The following is a 20,168-nucleotide window of genomic DNA, read 5'->3' as shown; positions in this document are numbered from 1 at the left end:
GCTAATCAAGGACTTTGTTAAATGGTGCGACTCAAACCACCTACACCTGAACACCAGCAAGACTAAGGAACTGGTGGTGGATTTTAGGAGGCCCAGGCCCCTCATGGACCCCGTGATCATCAGAGGTGACTGTGCAGAGAGTTCAGACCTATAAAGTGCAGCTAGATGTTAAACTGGACTGGACTGCCAATACTGATGTTCTGTGTAAGAGAGGACAGAGCCGACTATACTTCATTAGAAGGCTGGCGTCCTTCAACATCTGCAATAAGATGCTGCAGATGTTCTACCAGACGGTTGTGGTGAGCGCCCTCTTCTACTGGTGGTGTGCTGGGGAGGCAGCATAAAGAAGAGGGACGCCTCACGCCTGGACAAACTGGTGAGGAAGGCAGGCTCTATTGTAGGCACGGAGCTGGACAGTCTGACATCCGTGGCAGAGCGACGGGCGCTGAGCAGACTCCTGTCAATCATGGAGAATCCACTGAACAGGATCATCTCCAGACAGAGGAGCAGCTTCATCACAGACTGCTGTCACCGTCCTGCTCCACTGACAGACTGAGGAGACCCCACACTATGCGACTCTTCAATTCCACCAGGGGGGTAAACGTTAACATTATACAAAGTTATTGTCTGTTATACCTGCATTGTTATCACTCTTTAAGTTAATATTGTTATTATCAGTATGCTGCTGCTGGAGTATGGGAATGTAGGATTAATAAAGTATCTATCTATCTATCTATCATATAGTGCCTTCCATGGCTATCTATCTAGCTATCTGTCTGTCTGTCTGTCTGTCTGTCTCTATTATATAGAGCCTTTCATATCTATCTATCTATCTATCTATCATATAGTGCCTTTCATATCTATCTATCTATTATATAGTGCCTTATCTATCTATCTATCTATCTATCTATCTACTGTATATTATGGCGTCATCAGTGGGAGGTTCTATTATAACCCCCACAAGCGAAGTTAACAATGGAACATTCTAATTCTTTCTTGTCATTCTGACTCCACACGAGTTCAGTTTATGGTCTGCCTTGCAGTTGGTGAGTTTCAAACTGTACGTACTGAATGCACTAAGTGACGCCTATGTAAGTTTGCCGTAGTGAAATAACGCGTCTTTATAGAAAGTAACTGAAGTTTAACAGGAGAAAGCTAAGATTGCAATGAAACAGAGAAGAACAGTTTTTTGCTTTTCTGCCTTTTATTCTGCATGTGTATAACCATTTTGGATGATCCGCTGTGGCAACCCCAAACGGGAGCAGCCGTAAGAAGAAGAAGAAGATTCTGCATGTGTGATAACTTTTTTCTGAATTTTTGTCATTACTTCTTTTTAAATGTTCACTAAAGAATCGTTTTGGACTGAGAAATGTCTTTGTTACATGTTTGACTCATGCTGGATCCTGCCTTGCCGACTCAGTAGCTGGTCGACTTTGGGAACCAAGAAAAAGACACAGCTACAATATGTAAATATCAGCATGCTTTCTTACCTTCTACCTTCAGCTTGGCGGATGTCATTGAAGTTGCCACTTGGTACGTGTACTCTCCAACATCATCCTGCTTGGATCCTTGAATGATGAGTCTTCTTTTTCTTCCATCTGACTCACATTTGACGATTTCAGTAAAGCTGAGTGTTTTTCCTTCCTTGAGCCACTTGCCTTCTGAGTCAGGGTTGGCTACTTCACATTCAAAGATGGCAGTCTGAGACTCCGCAACTGTGACATCTTCCAAGGGTTTACTTATGGCTCCACCTTAGGATAAACAACACTTTTTTTGTGATTTGTGTCATGATAGTTATGATAAATCATAAAAAAAAAAAATCAAGGCCTGGTTTCTCTGGGGATGATAAATTGTTCAGACTCAGTTGGAAGGGACCACTAATACATACAGTAAGTACAAGAAACCGCTTATGCTGGCTTTGCGTAAAGAGGGTACCACTTGCTAGATGATTCAGTACACTGCATTAGTACAGATTGGTTGAATTTGTGCGTTCCATGGATAAATGCTAAGCTGATCTCAGAGTCCTCAAATCATAAAGGGTAGGGTTCCAAATCGTAACCTTAGATCTTCAAATGAGTGTCTGTTTAAAATTCCAAGAGCTAAACTTAAAAGAAGTGGCGAGGCGGGCTGGCGGCCTTCTGCTGTTAGGCACCTTAAATCTGGAATAGCCTGCCAATGAGAATTCGCCAGGCTGATACAGTGGAGCACTTTAAAAATACTGCTAAAAACTCACTACTTTAACATGGCCTTCTCATAACTTCACCTTAATTTAATCCTGATGCTCTGCATATTCAATTAATTATCATTGCTATTCATGGTGGCTCCAAAATCCGTAGTGACCCCTACTCTCTCTTCTGATCTTTTTCTGGTTTTCTGCGCTGATCCACCTTTGACCACCTGATCAAAGCACCGTGAGGTCCACATGACCGTCATCATCAAGTCCTTCCATGAGAACCCTGAATACAAAGAGGACTGATCATTGATGTTAGGTAGAATGCCCAGAGGGGGTTGGTCAGGTGGTCTTGTGGCCTCGGACCCCCTGCAGATTTTATTTTTTTTTTATGTTTTTTTCTGTCCTCCCTGGCCATCGCACCTTCCTTTTATTAATTGTTAATTAGTGTTCTCCGATTTTAATTTTCTTTCTTCATCATGTAAAGCACTTTGAGCGACGTCATTTGTATAAAAATATGCTATAGAAATAAATGTTGTTGTTGTGCACTTTTTGCTTCCAGTAAACGCCCACAGGAACACAACGTCTTGGATTAACCATAACTGGTGAATAAAGATGAATTATCGAATTACAATCTTGCCTAATTGTAGTAGGTGATACGGTTTATCTGCTTTACTTTGTTGCTTTGTTACAAAACAAATGCTAACGTCATCAATATCAAACTGAAGACAACAATAGCTTCTTTATGCTAAAGCGCATTCCTTTTGTTCAGGGCCCTTTTGCTAGACATGGAATTACAAGGCCATACATTTGAGCCCCTGACAGATACAACCTGTGGTTTGTGCAGCACGTCCTCTTTACGGCGTTACTTCCTTACCTGAAACGGTGAGCTTTGCACTGGATGTCTTTTCTCCTGCAGCAAATGTATATTCTCCCTCCTCGTCCTTCATTGTATTGTTCACAGTTAGCGTGTACACCTTGCCATCTGATTCCATTTTGTATTTTGGACCCGATTTGAGGACGTTGTTTTTAAACATCCAAACAGCATCAATGCCAGGGTGTGACAGCTTGACTGTAAATGTCACATTTTGGGTTTCTGTGCAGGTCTGGTCTTGCAGTCCTTGGACAATGTGAATACCTGAAGAGATCACACACACAATGAATTGACTTTTGTTAGACCAATTGTCCTAATAAAGTAGATGTTACCACAAAGAAAACAAAAGCCCTACTTACTTTCAACGGTAAGTCTGCAGCTGGACTCTGCTTTGCCAATGACTAGCTTGTACTGTCCCTCGTCTGAAGCAAATGTTCTGCTGAACACCAGCCTTTGCTTTGCCCCTTTGGCAACAGGTTGGACTCTCTCAGTAGATGTAATTAGCTCATCGTCGAGATACCACTTAACTGCAGCGATGTCCTGGGCAGTCACTTTGGCTTCAAGTACAGCTTTTGTTCCTTCAACGGAAGTCACATCCTTCAGTGGTATAACGATATCAACACCTGAACAAGGAGAAAGAGCGAGATATTGAACATGTGCTGTGTTGCAGATAAGCCATCCACCTACTTTTTCTGTATGTTCTGCGGTTGCAAAGTATTGTTAACAATGTAGTCAAGGAAAGCGTCTGATATTCTTAAATAAAAAGCATAACTCACTTTGAACTGACAATCGGCCCGATGTTGAAAGGTCATGGCCAGTAACAAGGAAGGAGTAGGTTCCAGCGTCTGCCTTTAATGAGTCTTCAATAAGCAGCATGTGGGTCTGCTTGTCGATTACAATGTGAACTCTTTCACTTGGATGAATCGGCTGTCCATTCTTCATCCAGGTGCCTTCGACATTTTCCTGAGAAAACTTAATTTCCAGCTGAGCGATGTCACCCTCACATACAGTCTTGTCACCGAGGCCTTGCAAGATTGTTACAGCACGTACTGGAAATTCAAACAAAGGAGTAGAAGTCAGTGTAGCTGCTGGTATGGACTCGTTTCATGATCTGCTCTTCTACATCTTGGCATAACTGATCTATGGAACTATCCATCCATTATCCAACCTAACTACAGGGTCACAGGGGTCTGCTGGAGCCAATCCCAGCCAACACAGGGCGCAAGGCAGGAAGCAAACCCCGGGCAGGGTGCCAGCCCACTGCAGGGCACACCCACACACCAAGCACACACACACGGGACAATTTAGGATCTCCAATTCACCTGACCTGCATGTCTTTGGACTGTGGGAGGAAACCCACGCAGACACGGGGAGAACGGGCAAACTCCACGCAGGGAGGACGCGGGAAGCAAACCCGGGTCTCCTAACCATGAGGCAGCAAAGAACGGCAGGGTATACAGTATATAGCATTGTACAAACCAAATAAAGAAATAAAAAAGAGAAAGGCCTAACAGACAACATGCACACACACACACATACAGGTTACATGAACATCTTGACATGGAGGTAAACTGAGAGACGGGGAATGAAGTCAAGTAGAGCTAACAGCCTCCCTGAACAGATGAGTTTGGAGTTGTTTATTAAGAGAATTCATGGAGTCAGCTGACCTGATTCATTCATTTCGGGAGGTCATTTCAGAGTCTGGGCACTCGCTATACAGCTGAAGGCCCTGCTGTCACCCATGGAGTGCAGATTAGATAGATAGATAGATAGATAGATAGATAGATAGATAGATAGATAGATAGATAGATAGATAGATACTTTATTAATCCCAAGGGGAAATTCAAAATTATTAAAATTATTTTGAAAATTATCAAAATTATGATTAGCGTGGGGCACAACAAGATTGCCAGAATCAGAGGATCTTAGTGGACGGGCAGGCACATAGTGATGGAGAAGGTCACTGATGTAGTCTGGCGTGAGGTTATTTAAGGCTTTGTAGGTTATTAGTAGGATTTTATATTCGATTCTGTAAGACACGGGGAGCCAGTGAAGACGGAGCAGGATGGCTGTGATGTGCTCGCTGCTGCTGGTTCGAATGACGACTCTTAAAGCTGAGTTACGAATAAGCAGGAGCTGAGATATAAGATTAGAAGGGCCACCTGCCAGCAGCGAGTTACAAAAATCGTTGTGGGATGTGATAAAAGCAGGGACAAGTTTCTCAGCATTAGAAAAGGAGAGGAAGGAGCGAACACGGGATACGTGACGGAGGTGACAGTAAGAAAGTTTCTTAATGCGATTTATGTGGGCAGAATAAGAAAGGGAGGAATCAAAAACGACACCGAGATTCTTTACAGTAGAAGCAGGTCTGATGAGATCACCGCCAGGAGCTCATTTTATTAAGTTGCATTTTAGTCCCAATTTGCAGGACTTCGGTTTTGTTGCAGTTTAATTTTAATAGTGTTCTGCTCCATCCAGGTTTTAATTTCACTAAGGCAGGTTGTGTGCCCGGTGAGGCCAGACTTACGTGACGTTCTCTCAAGGCGTCGGCCAGCTGCTTTCATAGATCGCAATTCTGAATTAAACCAAGGAGCTGAACGCTTAAAGGAAACCTCCTTATGTTTTAAAGGAGCCATTTTATCTAATGCTGAATGAAGGGTCTAGTGATCAACAAGACTATCTAGTGTTGACGGAATAGGTGAAGACACTAAAAGATCAGAAGTGGATCCAGAAAGGGTAGAGGGACAGACATTTTTAAGGTTTCTGTAAGAAATTTGTCGTTTACAGGTAAGAGAAGGGAAAGGCAGTTAGACAGTGAGAAATACTGCTTTATGGTCAGAGAGTCCCAAATCAGGGCTGTAGATGTTGGCAACAGATAGTCCAGAAAATTTTGTTCTCTTATTACTTGAAGTCTTTACAAAACACTGAAAGCAATTACTAGTGCGGACTATCATGATTTATGTATTGGGGTGCCTTTATTATGGAAGGACCAGGGGAGAAGCAATACCTTCCCCCGGAACAGGAGAGGGCAGCTCCCCCAGATTGCATCAGGTCCCATGGCCACCACCAGGGGGCACCTGGACAACTCCAGAACCCTGGACCGGAGAACTTCCACCACACCAGGATGTGCTGCCGGAAGATCGTCGTTTGGTCACCTGGTGCAATATAAAATTCCGTCCAGGGAGCCTGAGTCGGGAGGAGGAGGACAAAACTGGCGGGACAGGAGAAAAGACGATGAAGAAGAAGACAGAGAAAGAAAGGACTGAGTTTAATTGTGGCTGATTGGCGCACTGTGTGTAGTGCTGAGAAAAGGCTTTGGAAGAATAAAGCGCGTGCTTTTAGGACTTGTCTTGGTCTCGGTGTCTGCATGCGTCGCAGGGTCTGAAACACAGCAGTTCTAAGTGGACTTCTAGCGTCCAGCTAACTACATAGTGAGACACACACGCCTGCACTTTGCCTCTAGATTGACATTACAGAAAATAACTTACATATCATCTTCAGTGATGAAGTTGTCTTCTGGTCACCGACAACAAAAGTGTATTCACCTTGATCCTCCCTAGTGACATCTTTTACTGTCAGGCTATGGCGGCCACGTCTTGAAGCAATGACATATTTACTGCTTGGTGTGATCTCGACATCCCCACGGTACCACTTGCCCTCAACGTCTTCTCTGGAAACAACACATTCAAATTCGCCTGACATCGATTCAGGCACTTCAATATTTTCCAGTTTCTTCACGATTTCAAGGGGAGCGCCTGTAAAAGAAATGACGTAGAGAACAGTTGAGAGAGAGAGATGATATATTTTTACCACACGAGTGACCATACAGTATGTTAGACCATTTTTTTTGGTTTTTCTGTACCTTCCACAATAAGCCTAGCGGAGGTCTTCACATATTCATCTTCAATAAGTGCACAGGTGTACTCTGCTGGATCAGTCATATCAATGATTAAAACAGAAAGAAAGTGGACTTTTCTGTCCGAATGCATTCTGTACTTGTCTCCAGGGAAAATCTGGACGTTGTTCTTCATCCATTTCACTTTCACAAATGGCTCTGATGTTTCACATTCAAATGTCGCCATGGTGTCTTTCTCCTTGGCGTTAACATCTTCTAACTCTTGAGTGAAGGTAATCACTTGCTTGGCTAAAACACAGAAAATAATATTATAAACCACAATGGCAATGGCATTTACTACATGCTTATGGACTCTGGTCATCCCGATCGGAACACATCTACTGACATTCCCTGATTCACAGGGACATCCTGCCAAAGTTGACTTAATGTAACTGTAATGAAGTGACACAACTGTGACCGACCAGAACAGCCAAAATGGAGAGAGCCGGCTGCCAATCAGGAACCCTACTGGTCACTAGAAGAGACATCTCCTTTAGCTCAACGGGCTAAGATGGCTGTACACTGCACTTTGAATCCATCCAGTGATCCAAGTTAGCATCCTGCACCTCCAAATGATTACACACAACAGAGATGGGCGCCACCCAAGCAAACTCCTCTGTGGCTGGAGACTCTATCAAGATGGAGACAGAGGTAACCATCTTAATCATTAACAAATGGACTGAGACGTCAAGACCCCTACTTCTTTATAGGTGCACACATACGAGGAATCTCTAAAATAGAGACAGCTTTCATCAAAACCTGCCGTTCTTATGTTGACCATATAATGACCAACACCTACACCTGCTTCCTCAGTCATGTCTGCTCCACGTTCTGTCCAGCCCCTGCTTGAATGCCTTATTGACATAAGGAGTTGGATGGCATTAAATTTTCTAAATTTTAATGAGAACAAAACAGAAGTCATGCTATTTAGACCCAACGACACCAGCGGGACCCCCCTGCATTGACCTTTCTTTCCAATGTGGCTCAATTTGAGAAATCCATAATCACAAATTTAGGGGTGAAAATGGATCCCACTTTAAAACTTGATAGCCATGTGAACGCAATGGTAAAATCTCACTTTTTCCAGTTGAGCCGGGTGTCAAAAATCAAACTTGTTTTGTCTAAACGCAACCTTGAAACAATGATCCGTGCTTTTATAACCTCTCGTCTAGACGACTGCAATGCGCTACTTTTTGGAATTAGCCAGGCCTCCATTGCTCGCCCACAGCTGGTACAAAACGCCGCTGCTCGAATTTTAACTGGCACAAGAAAGCATGAGCATGTCACCCCGATTTTGGCTTCCCTTCACTGGCTTCCAATTTGTTTTCGAATTCATTTCAAGATTCTTGCATTTGTCTTTAAATCCTTTAATGGTTGTGCCCCTCTTTCTTTGTCAGAAGTGCCGCACCCTTATGTCCCGTCTGTCTCGCTCTCTCAGGTCAGCAGACCAGATGCTTTGACGTGTTCCCAAGACACGATGCCAACTGCGAGGTGATCGAGCTTTTCAGCCCCAAAACTCTGAACGATTTGCCGTTGCACGTTAGGCAGGCTCCTTCACTCGCTGCCTTTAAATGCTTTTTAAAAACACATTTCTACTCTCTGGCTTTTAACCCAGTATGATATGTTGGCTATCTGTAGACTTTTTATTAATTTAATTTTCATTTTTATTAATATTAATCTCCTCAGTTCTTATGTGTTTATGTGTTTCTGTTTCATTTACCCTTCGGTTTTGTGTGTCTGATGGGTTTTTATTGTACAGCACTTTGGCCAGCCTTGATGCTGTTTTTAAAGTGCTTTATAAATAAAATAAATATTTTGCACAGCAGCCACTTCTGTAGCAAACTTCATCTCTCTGAGTCACACCTGTTGATAGACCAGGTGTAATGCTGGCAGATGGTGCCAGTCGTTCAGCTGGATCTAATCCCTAGCTCAAGAATCAGTCAGTCAGTCATTACCCAACCTGCTATATCCTAACTACAGGGTCACGGGGGTCCACTGGAGCCAATCCCAGCCAGCACAGGAACAAAACCACAGGCAGGGTGCCAGCCCACCGCAGGGCACACACACTAGAATTGCCAATGAACCTAATGGACTGTGGGAGAAAACCGGAGCACCCAGAGGAAACCCACGAGGAGAACATGCAAAGTCCACGCAAGGAGGACTCGGGAAGCGAACCCGGGGTCTCCTAACTGCGGGCAGCAGCGCTATCACTGCGCCACCCCTAAGTTAGGATATCATCTACAAAGTTTATTGTAAGCTAATAAAGCTCAAGAGTTAACGGGTAATGAAACTTAGGTTTTTGACAGGCTACAGGGACATGTATGCAGTGAGAGCCACCGTCCACATGACCAGTTAGAGAACACTGCATAGGTTAGCATGGCCAGTACGAAAATGATATTGTACTAGAGGCAAAACGTAACAACCTCCAAGAGTTCCATACAAATGGTGAGTTCACACAATGCCTCTCTACTTCAGTGTTTTATAAAACACCAGTGATGGCGCACTGCAAGATAACGTGCGGTGAATCCACTTGGCTTGTAGTCTTCATCCTCTTTCTCTGTACGTTTATCATTCGTTTGCTCAGAGGTTGATGCGCTTGGTCCTTCCTGAGCAGCTCTTCTCTTCTCCACCCTAATGGCCCGCTTCTTCTCTTCTTCCGTCAAAACGTTAAAACTGATGAAGTCAGTGTTTGTGTTGCAATTACTTTACTTTTACGTTTTCTTTAATTTTTCACTTAAGCTGGCACTCAAGTCTTCAATCTGCCTAAAGAAAGATTTAAGATATGAAGAGGAAGGGGAAGTGACGGTGAAGGTGGTAGGGGATGAGAACGGCACCCAAACGCATGCGCCACACAGCCGCCCTGCTGCCTGCTGCCTGCTGCCGAGAGTTGATTTGACAATAAAATGAAATAAAAATAAAAAGGGATAACCTTGGAGGGCGGCACGGTGGCGCAGTGGGTACAGCTGCTACCTCGCAGTTAGGAGACCTGGGTTCGCTTCTCCCCATGTCTGCGTGGGTTTCCTCCCACAGTCCAAAGACATGCAGGTTAGGTGCATTGCCAATTGTAAATTGTCCCTAGTGTGTGCTTGGTGTGTATGTGCCCTGTGGTGGGCTGGCACCCTGCCCGGGGTTTGTTTCCTGCCTTGCGCCCTGTGTTGGCTGGGACTGGCTCCAGCAGATCCCCCTGACCCTGTAGTTAGGATATAGCAGGCTGGATAATGGATGGATGGATAACCTTGGAGGTCAATCATCACCCTGAAAGCAGACAGTAGACGTCACATAGCACATGTGTACCAAATTTCAGGTCAATCGGTCAAGCGGTTTGCAAGCTCCAGGTGATTTAAAATCCTGGACAGACAAACGGACTGCCACGCTAGCGTATTATGTAAGAAGATTGATGGATTTCCTGCTTTGATGCTACGATTTTCGAGGGTAGACAGGCTTTGGAATGAGTATTTTAGAGGAACGACACAGGTACGTCCGTTTGGTGACCAAGTGAGAGAGGCTAGACTGAGATGGTTTGGGCACATGCAGAGGAGAGATGAGGGGTACATCAGGAAAAGAATGTTGAGGATGGCACCGCTAGACAAGAGGAAGGCCAAAGAAGAGGTTTATGGATGCAGTGAGGGAGAACATGAAGGAAGTCAGTGTGGCAGAAAATGACAGGTATAGATGGAAGCAGATGATCCACGGTGGCGATTCCTAAATGAGGGCAGCCAAAACAAGAAGTAGAAGAAGAAGAAGATGGACTTGCTGTTTTGTGTTTTTTTTTTCCCCAGTGGCAAATCCCAGTAATTCTCGTTAATGCTGCCTGTTGCCATTCTTATTAAATGTCCCTACAGTTGAGCTTATTGGTTCACACAAACCCCTCAACCACATGATTTCAATAACTGGACTTCACCCTTCTTCCAAACTTCAAGAAAGTCAGCAAACAAAAACAACAGGGCAGTGATTTCATAAAACACTAGCGTGGCATGACAATGAAACCTCTCGACAGGGGATGCCATATCCCTTGCACTTCTTGCCATCCTGGCACATCCAGATAGTAAAAACTGTTATGCCAAAGTCCTCTTTATAGACTACAGCTCAGTGTTTAACTCTGTTGTACCAGCAAAGCTGACCACCAAACTCCTTGGCACCTCCCTTTATAACCAGATGCTGGCAAACCTCAGCATGAGTGGACTGGAAGCATCATCTCCTCCACGTTCACCCTCAACACAAACGCTCCACAGGGCAGTGTGCTGAGCCCCCCTGACATGACTATATAGGTGTAAAAAATAAAAGATTAATGCAAGAAGCATCTGAAATTGTATAAATACATCTTCCTTACCTTGTACAAGCAAGAATGCATGGCTTGAAGTTTCACCAGCAATGTTCATGGCTTTCACCATGATGCTAGCAGAGTCTTCAGCTGTGACATCTCGAATAACCAATTCACAGACGTGATCTTCAGGCCAGTACCAGTAGATGCGCTCCGATTTCTCCAGCTTCACTCCATTTTTAAACCATTCACACTCAGGCTCTGGCTTACCCACCACCCGGACACGGAAGTGGGCCTCGTCTGCCTGAGGGACAGTTTGGCTTTGTATGCGTTCTAGGATCTTGGGAGCCTCCATGCTTGGTGACACCTCGATCCTGTCTGGTTTAAGAGTTGGAATGGTCACTTTGCCTTCAGCAAGAAGAGCTTTCTTCTCTTCCTCAGGCATGTCTTTGGTCCAGTGAAGGAGTTCTTCCTTCCTCTTTCTCAACATATCCTCATAGGACTCATCTTTTCGGCGTGATTTCAACTCAACTGCTGTGATAGCTTCGTAATAGCCTTCTTCCTTTCTACGTTTGAATTTACTGCGAAGCTCCTCTGTCTCCTCGGTTTCTTTTTCATGTGTAACCCTTTCTGCCTTCCTCAGCTTCACGACTTCCTTACTGAGGGGCGTCTCATGGGGTTTGTCAGCCTTGACAACGTCAAAAGACACTCTGCCGTGCTCGGTGGGCGCCTCCACCTTTGGTTCTGGAGCACGGCGGAGAACAGATCTGAAGTCCTCTTTCTGCTGAATTTCTAGCTTTACTATGTGCTCCACAACACCTTCTGGATTCTCAGCTGTCACTTTGACCTCACCAGAATCATAGGACTTGCAGTCAACAATTTCAAGATAGTATATGCCATCATAGCGAAGTCGGAAGCGTTTGCTTTTACGGATGAGTTGCCCATTGAGATACCAGTTGACTTTTGGTTGGGGGTACCCAGTCACTCTGCAACGGTATCTTGCAATCTCACCCTCATATACTCTTGCAGGCTCAGGGAACAAGACAATCTCGGGTTTGGTCTTTTCTGTCACTTCTTCTGTGACACCTGCAAGGGCTCCTTCATGAGCAATTCGTTCGAGCTCTTCAATTCGTTGCATTCCCCTCCTGCCCTCAGGCAGCTGGCTCTCTTCGACAAGGCTCTTCTCGTCTTTTACAATGAGAGTTGCGGAGGTCTGATCGACTCCGTGTTTGTTCGTTGCTCGGCAGGTAATGACGCCGCTGTCCCTCGAGTAAGCAACCTCGTAATCTAGGCTGCAGTAGCCAAATTCATTTACCATTCTCAGTCTGTTGGCAGCAGCCAAAGGCTTCCCATCATGCAGCCATTCTACTACCATCGCCGGGTCTCCAATGGGAGTCAGTCTGCATTCAAAGTGCACTGGTCCAAATCTCTTGAGCCGCACTGAGGTCAGCTTCTTTTTGAAGTGTGGCTTCTGCTGCTTCTCTTTGTCATATAAATCACCTTCTTCCCACTGCTCTTGTCCGTAACGCAAGTGAAGTGGCTCCAGTTCAGGAGCAGCAATCTCCTTGGCCTTGTAGGTTCCTTTGGGGATTATTAATTTCCTCTCTGGTTCAGGCTCTGCAAATTCTACTTCCACGTTAACTTTACATCTGGTTGTGTCACGTCCTGCCTTGTTGATGGCAGTGGCCGTGTACCACGCAGAGTCGCTGCCATGTGCCGATGCAATTGAGAAGGCAGCCTCTCCTTTGTTGCCATCAATTCTGAAATGAAGGACAAAGGAAGACTGGTTAACAAGTCAGGTCAAGTCAAGTTGGGGAGCATGCACTGGTACAGCACGTTGACACACTCACTACACAATGAAACAACTCGGGATCCCAGTTTGCAACCCCCCAGGCAGACACGCGGTGCTGTCCCACCCTCTATCTGCCGCAGCCAGGTGTTACGTGGGCGACCCCTTGGCCTGGTCCAGCCACTCGGGTCACCAACAATGAGGATCTTACGAGCCGGATCACCCTCGGGGAAAACGCGCCACATGGCCGCAGTGCCGTAACTGATGCTCCCTCACAATGCAGGTCATGTGCCTCATTCGGGACTCCATGAGCAACACAAAGTCAAACCAGTGGGACCCAAGGATTCACTGGACAGACACACATGACAGAGTCCAGTCTTCGTCTCAGGTCACTGGATAGCGTCCATGAATCAGAAACAGGGAGCACCAGGACTCTAAAGACTTGGACCTTCATCCTTTATCAGAGATATCGGGAGAGCCACACACCCCTTTCCAGTGACCACATGACCCCCATGCTCTCCCAATCTGTCTACAGACTTCATAGGAAGAGTCACCAGAGACACGAATGTCACTGCCTAGGTAAGTAAACCTCTTGACAAGGTCACAGAGAAGGACAGACACACTGCTGATGGCCGTGCCCAAGAGGTCATTAAAGGCCAGGCTCTTGGTTTTTTTCACTCAGACCCCTCACTCAGTCTCTCGAGCACCCCAATCAGAGCCTCCATTGACTCCGTGAAGATCACAGCATCGTCAGCAAAGTCAAGATCCGTGAATCTCTTTTCACCAACAGATGCCCCCCAGCCGCTGGACCCCATGACCTTGCCCAACACCCAGTCCATGCCAGCATTGAACAGAGTAGGAGCAGAACAGACCCCTGACAGACCCCAGAATCAACTGGGAAAAACGCAGAGGGTCTGCCTCCACTCTGCACAGCACTCACAGTACCAGAGTACAGGCCGGCCATGATATCCAGCAACCTCGAGGGGATCCCACGAACCCTCAGGATGTCCCACAGGGCAGCTCGATCAACCGAGCCAAACACTTTGCGAAAATCGACAAAGGCTGCAAAGAAACTCTGCCGATATTTGCGTTTGTGCTCCATGAGGACCCTCAGTGCCAGGATGCGGTCGATGGTCGACTTCTTAGGCCAGCGGTTCTCAACCAAAAAGGGGGCACAAAGATTTGAAAAAATGAAAACAAGAATCGAAAATATGAAAAATCCATCGATTGAAACCAAAACAAATGAACTTAAACTACATTCTGATACTAGAAAAATAAATAAAGAGTTAGATAAATGGCGATAAAAGTTAAGTAGGTATAATCAAAAATGCATCTATGATATATCATACATTCGGCAAAGATTGAAACTTTCTGTGAAAGCGCGAGAAATAAGAAGAGGTGGGCAATGTTGCCATATGTGGCGCAATTTCGCTATTCGTAGGCAAATTTTAAACTTGTAGCGGTGTATCGGCAGCAAAAAATATTGGAATACATTTTATTAGGGTCTCAAAAAAACGTTAGGGGGACGCGATTAAAACTGTTATGAAAACTTGCAGATACTTAAAGGTTGAGAAACATTGTCTTAGGCGTAAAACCAGACTGCTCCGGTCACTGGTAGATGAGCAAGTGGTCACGGATCTTATTGAGGACGACCCTAGTGAGGACTGGTGAACATTTTTGACAAATTAAAGCCAGTAAGTATTTCAAGGCTTACTATTAACTCATGGCACACTGCCACACAAATCATTTGGCTTGCTGGCATTCAACGTGGTGCTATACAGTTGTGATGTACTTTATTACTTGGCTGATGCCTTCATCCATGGTGGCTTATTACATTTAAGATACAATTGGTCACATTTCTTTTGTGTTTCCACTTGGAGCACAGGTGAAGTAACTTGCCCATGACCACACAGTATCTCTAATGGAGTTTGAACCGTCACCCTCAGGGTCTGAAGTCTAAACCCTTAACCAGTACACAACACTGCCTGCAAACACACAACGTGTTACTAAAGCGTTCTCAGGGTTCTGGAAAGGGGAAATAGAGGAGACTTCACAGAGCCTTCTGTTACTGCTTACCTAATGTTTGGATATTTGTGTGGAGTGATGATATCGCTGTTTTTCAGCCATACAATATCCGGGATTGGATTGCCAATAGCCTTGACTGCCAGTGCCACCAAAGTGCCTTCTTTTACACTGAGGTTCTTTAACTTTTCAATAAATTGTGGTTTCACTAGGGTTTCTTTGGCTGTTAACAAAAAAAGAGTGAACAGAATAAATATTGTTGTTCCAGGAGAAGTCAAAAATAAAATGCATACATATTTGAAATGGAATTTGTTACCCTCCACAGTGAGCGTCATGGAAATGGATGTTTTTCCAGCTCGGTTCTGAGCCACCACAGTCCATTCTCCAGAATCCCCTGGCATGGCTGGAACAATGATCATTGATTGGGTGCCATCTTCTTTGACCACAATTTTATGAGTATAATCATTCACCACTTGTTGGCCTGGGAAGAAATGAGGAATTGAGGGATCAGTCTAACAAATGACGCAAGACCTGAAAACAAAAGTCTATCCAATGATTGTTTGAAGGCATCTTTCCAATTACAAGGATACAGCATAGCAAAGCATACTGTAGCAAGAGCACCAACTGCACATTACACCAGTCCACTGCAAGACAACCTCACAGCAGGCTACTTGGCATTGTAAAAGGCACTATATAGCGCCGGACCCGACACAGATTGGACACGGGAGGCACGTGTATAGTAAAAGGCTTTTTATTCTTCTTCAGCTGGAGGGCACGTCTTCCCCGTACTCCCCCCAGCCGCAACACAGTCCCAAACACCAGTAAAGCACAAACACAAACTCTCTTCTCTGGCACCACCACTCCTCCCTCGCAACCTTGTCTTCCTCCACCCGACTCTGGCCGATGAGTGGTGGTCGCTGGCTCCTTTTATAGGTCACCTGGAAGTGCTCCAGGTGTTTGATCACCAAGATCTGGCGGCACTTCCAGGTGTGATGAAGCTGCTGCCCATACAGGCTCAGGAGTCCCAAACACAGCACCCCCTGGCGGTACCCAACAGGGCTGCCACCAACTCCAATTCCCAGGGACCCCTGTGGGAAACTGAGGCACTTCACCAGGCCAGGGGGGCGGCCATCTAGCGTCCAGGGGGAGGTATTGCACTGTCCAGGGCTGCTCCCCCTGAATACAGTGTGCAGGGGCGTCCCGACTGGGCATGGACACCAGGCGCCTGTCACAGTATGTAGGAGGAAGCCCGGGCTCTCAGTGCCAAAATCCAGATGAATTAAGACAGAGATACCATACAATACAATCCAATCCATCCATCCATTATCCAACTACAGGGTCACGGGGGTCTGCTGGAGCCAATCCTGGCCAACACAGGGCACAAGGTAGGAAACAAACCCCAGGCAGGGCACCAGCCCACCGCAGGGCACACACACCAAGCACACAATAGGGACAATTTAGGATCGTCAATACACCTGACCTGCATGTCTTTGGACTGTGGGAGGAAACCCACGCAGAGAACATGCAAACTCCACACAGGGAGGCAACAGCGCTACCACTGCACCACCGGGCCGCCACAATACAATACAATACAAGTTATTTTTGTGTAGCCAAGAATCACACAACAAGTGCCGCAATGGGCTTTAACAGGCCCTGCCTCTTGACAGCCCCCCAGCCTCGACTCTCTAAGAAGACATTGACAAACTCCCAAAAAAACCCTTGTAGGGAAATAAATGGAAGAAACCTCGGGAAAGGCAGTTCAAAGAGAGACCCCTTTTCTAGGTAGGCTGGGGCGTGAAGGGGGTCAGATCAGACTAAGTGTTGAAGATACCCCCTTAGCCACTGTACCATCCTGCTGCTTCCTCACAATTAAATGTTCATATATATATATATATATACTGTATATTCCTCACCATTATGGAACCAGAAGATTTCAGGCATTGGTCTTCCAACTGCCTTCAAGTCAAAGCGAGCTGTTTGTCCTTCAGCACATTTGCAGGATGACGGCTTCATGACAAAAACAGGTTTGTAAAGCCTCTCCAGCTGACTCTCATCGGTTTCATCCAGTCTGCGTGCAGGAGAGCGTCCAGGAGAGCGAGCTGGAGATCGGCTTGGGGAGCGGGGAGAGACAGAACTGTAATGGACACAAGAGAGAAAAACGTATGAGTTAGTACGGAATGTATTTACAATAGATGATGAGAGAGAACGCGGTGATGACAGCAGCGGTAAACAATAGCTAACGGATCTGTACCTTGAAAACTTCACAATGATTTTCAAGAAAGTCTTCATCAAGCCAAAATACCACTGAGCAATTTCAAGAATTGAGAATGCAATCAAATGGGATGCCAAAAAGCAAGAACAAGATACCGTCTTAAAATTCAATCAAGATCTTCAAATGAGGGTCTGCTTGGAATTCCAAGAGCTAAACTTTAAAGAAGTGGTGAGGCGGGCGGCCTTCTGCCGTCATGCACCTCAAATCTGGAATAGCCTGCCGATAGAAATTCACCAGGCTGATACGGTGGAGCACTTTAAAGAACTTCTAAAAACTCATTGCTTTCTCAGAGCTTCATCTTAGCTTAATCCTGATACTCTGTATATTCAATTAATGATCACTATTATTCATGGTATTCCGAAATATATCTGGGACCTCCTTCACCCCTACGTGCCACCCAGAGCACTGAGGTCATCTGGACGACTGCTCCTCGTAGTGCCAACATCTCAGCTGAAGTTGAGGAGAGACTGAGCTTTTTCAGTTGTTGCTCCACAGCGTTGGAATGACTTGCCGCTCTGCACATCAGGCCTTCATCCTCCATCGAGGTTTTTAAAAGTCGTCTTAAGACCTCCTTGTTCTCTTCCGCCTTTCACTGTGTATGATGGGATTGTGGTGGATGTCATAATTGGTTGTTTTATTACTCTGCTTCTGCATGATTGTTTGTATTGTGCTTATTTTAATGCTTCTTTGTACAGCACTTTGGCGCACCCTCTGTTGTTTTAAATGTGCTTTTATAAATGGATACTCTAATCTCACCTAATAATCATGGTGGCTCTAAAATCCGTATTAACTCCTACTTTCTCTTCTTTTCTGTGCGCCACCACCACCTGATCAAAGCGCCGTGATGTCCCTAAATTGACGGATTAAAGGCCAGAAGTCCCCATGACCGTCACCATCATCAAGTTCTTCCATGTGAACCCTGAACACAATGAGGACTGATTGAGGTCATTTACGTGAGGTAGAATGCCCAAAGGGTGGCCTCGGACCCCCTGCAGATTTTATTTTTTTTCTCCAGCCGTCTGGAGTTTTGTTTTTTTTTGTTTTTTCTGTCCTCCCTGGCCATCGGACTTTACTCTTAGTCTATGTTAATTAGTGTTCCCTAATTCTATTTTCTTATTTATTTTGTCTTTTGTCTCTTTCTTCGCCACGTGAAGCACTTTGAGCTCATCATTGGTATGAAAATGTGCTCTAGAAATAAATATTGTTTCTGTTGTAAGTAACATGACAGTAATCAGATTTGCCAAACCTGCTTACAGCAAAGGGACAAAGGATAACAAAAAAACTGATTTTAGAAAGGGATACGAACATTTCTTGCATCACTCCATTTTCTAAACCTGCATAATCCAAGCTTCAGATCGACAGGGTACTCCGTTTACAATCCTAAAATTCAAGGTAAAGTGTGGAATGCACTAGTAACACTTACCGGATACGCTTGACAGCCTCGGGTTCAGCAATATACTGAGGTGCCCCTGTGGGTGCGCTGGGTTCCACATAAAGCTTTCCAGAACAAACTCTGCTTCCGCTGAAATTGCAGGCAAAGACGGAGTAGACCCCTTCATCTTCAGGCAACACAACAGGTATGCGCAGACTGGCTCTACCATCCTGAAGTACTTCAATTTGGTGGCGGCCTCCGGGCATGATACGCCTTCCATCTTTGAACCAACAGATCTGCAAAACACACAGAATTTGGAAAAATGATAAACATTGTAGAAGATAGCCTGGCTACAGACAGACACACAGGCCCAGAATGTCCAGAAGACACACGTTTATTTCTCTAAACTGTCCCGCACACAACACAATGCTCCGATAACAAAACAATCTTCCCTTCTGCCGCCCCTACTCCTCTCTTCCCAAGCTTCATCCTCCTCCTCCTCCTGACTCTGGCTTCTGAATGGAGTGAGGCGGCCTCCTTTATAATGCACCCGCAAGTGCTCCAGGTGTCTCATGATTAACCTCCGGCAGCACTTCCGGGTGTAGCGGAAGTGCTGTATGCCCAGACTCTGGAGCTGTCCAGGTGCCCCCTGGTGATGACCACAGACCCCCAGCAGGTTGAGCTTCTGAGCTCCAAATCCGTAGCCACGATGTAAACCCAGGGGGCGGTCCTCTCGCGTCCCGGGTGAGGACCTCCTCTCCTGGTAGTACGCCCATTCCCCTGGTCTTCTCTTATAAAGGGCATCCCGGCCGTCCATCACAACATACATACATGTACATCTTTAGTTTCTTAGCAGGGTCACACACGTGTGCATGGGAGGCAGCTAAAGGGCTTGAATGAGGGCAATTCCAAATCCGACCGGGATGTGGCAGAGTGCACTGACTCTTTTTCTCAATTTCCTACAGACCATTCATGGGAAGTTCCACCTGGCCCTGTTGACGTCACTTCCGGGTCCAGAGCTATAGAGTGGGGCGTGCCCCCAAAGTAACAAAAAAGGGGGCGCGAAGATTGAAAATATGAAAAATACATCTATTGAAACCAAAACAAATTAACTTAAATTAAATTCTGATACTAGAAAAATAAATTTAGAGTTAGATAAATGTCGATAAAAGTTAAGGAGGTATAATAAAACTTGTAGTGGTGTATCGGCAGGAAAATAGGGATACATTTTATTAGGATTTCAAAGAAACGTTAGGGGGACACAATTAAAACTCGGGTCGCAAATACTTAAAGGCTGAGAAACGCTGCTATAGAAGAAGGCCTTGTCGGCTTCGCCCCCCTTGATGCCACGTCTGGGCTGAAGACCCTTCCGGTCCCGGCCCCTTTGACGTCACTTCCTATCCTGACCTTTAAGAGCCTCCACCTTTCCCATATTCCCTCCGTTCTGTTTTGGACTCCAGTTTGTACACATCATTGCTGTCATTTATTTTTGCAGATTTTGCAGCCGGGAAAT

General features: G+C 45.5%; 1 protein-coding gene across 1 annotated transcript in view; it reads right to left on the bottom strand.

The window, feature by feature from the left end:
- LOC120519537 (titin-like) overlaps nt 1–19,167 on the bottom strand; it is a gene marked incomplete at its 3' end in the record, with an annotated part of 48,135 nt that extends 28,968 nt beyond the window's left edge. Inside the window, exons 1-11 of the mRNA XM_039742500.1 lie at nt 18,707–19,167; nt 16,925–17,145; nt 15,328–15,492; nt 15,066–15,234; nt 11,270–12,960; nt 6,907–7,188; nt 6,533–6,799; nt 3,821–4,093; nt 3,404–3,667; nt 3,048–3,308; nt 1,491–1,751 (exon numbers count right to left, since the gene is read on the bottom strand). Coding sequence (XP_039598434.1) covers nt 1,491–1,751; nt 3,048–3,308; nt 3,404–3,667; nt 3,821–4,093; nt 6,533–6,799; nt 6,907–7,188; nt 11,270–12,960; nt 15,066–15,234; nt 15,328–15,492; nt 16,925–17,145; nt 18,707–18,921 — 4,069 coding nt within the window. The remainder of the gene's footprint in view (nt 1–1,490; nt 1,752–3,047; nt 3,309–3,403; nt 3,668–3,820; nt 4,094–6,532; nt 6,800–6,906; nt 7,189–11,269; nt 12,961–15,065; nt 15,235–15,327; nt 15,493–16,924; nt 17,146–18,706) is intronic.
- Between the last annotated feature and the right edge of the window lie 1,001 nt (nt 19,168–20,168).

This window comes from Polypterus senegalus, unplaced genomic scaffold, assembly GCF_016835505.1.
Source record: "Polypterus senegalus isolate Bchr_013 unplaced genomic scaffold, ASM1683550v1 scaffold_5021, whole genome shotgun sequence".
NCBI classification, from domain to species: domain Eukaryota; kingdom Metazoa; phylum Chordata; class Cladistia; order Polypteriformes; family Polypteridae; genus Polypterus; species Polypterus senegalus.
This window is presented reverse-complemented; position numbering and strand designations above follow the sequence as displayed.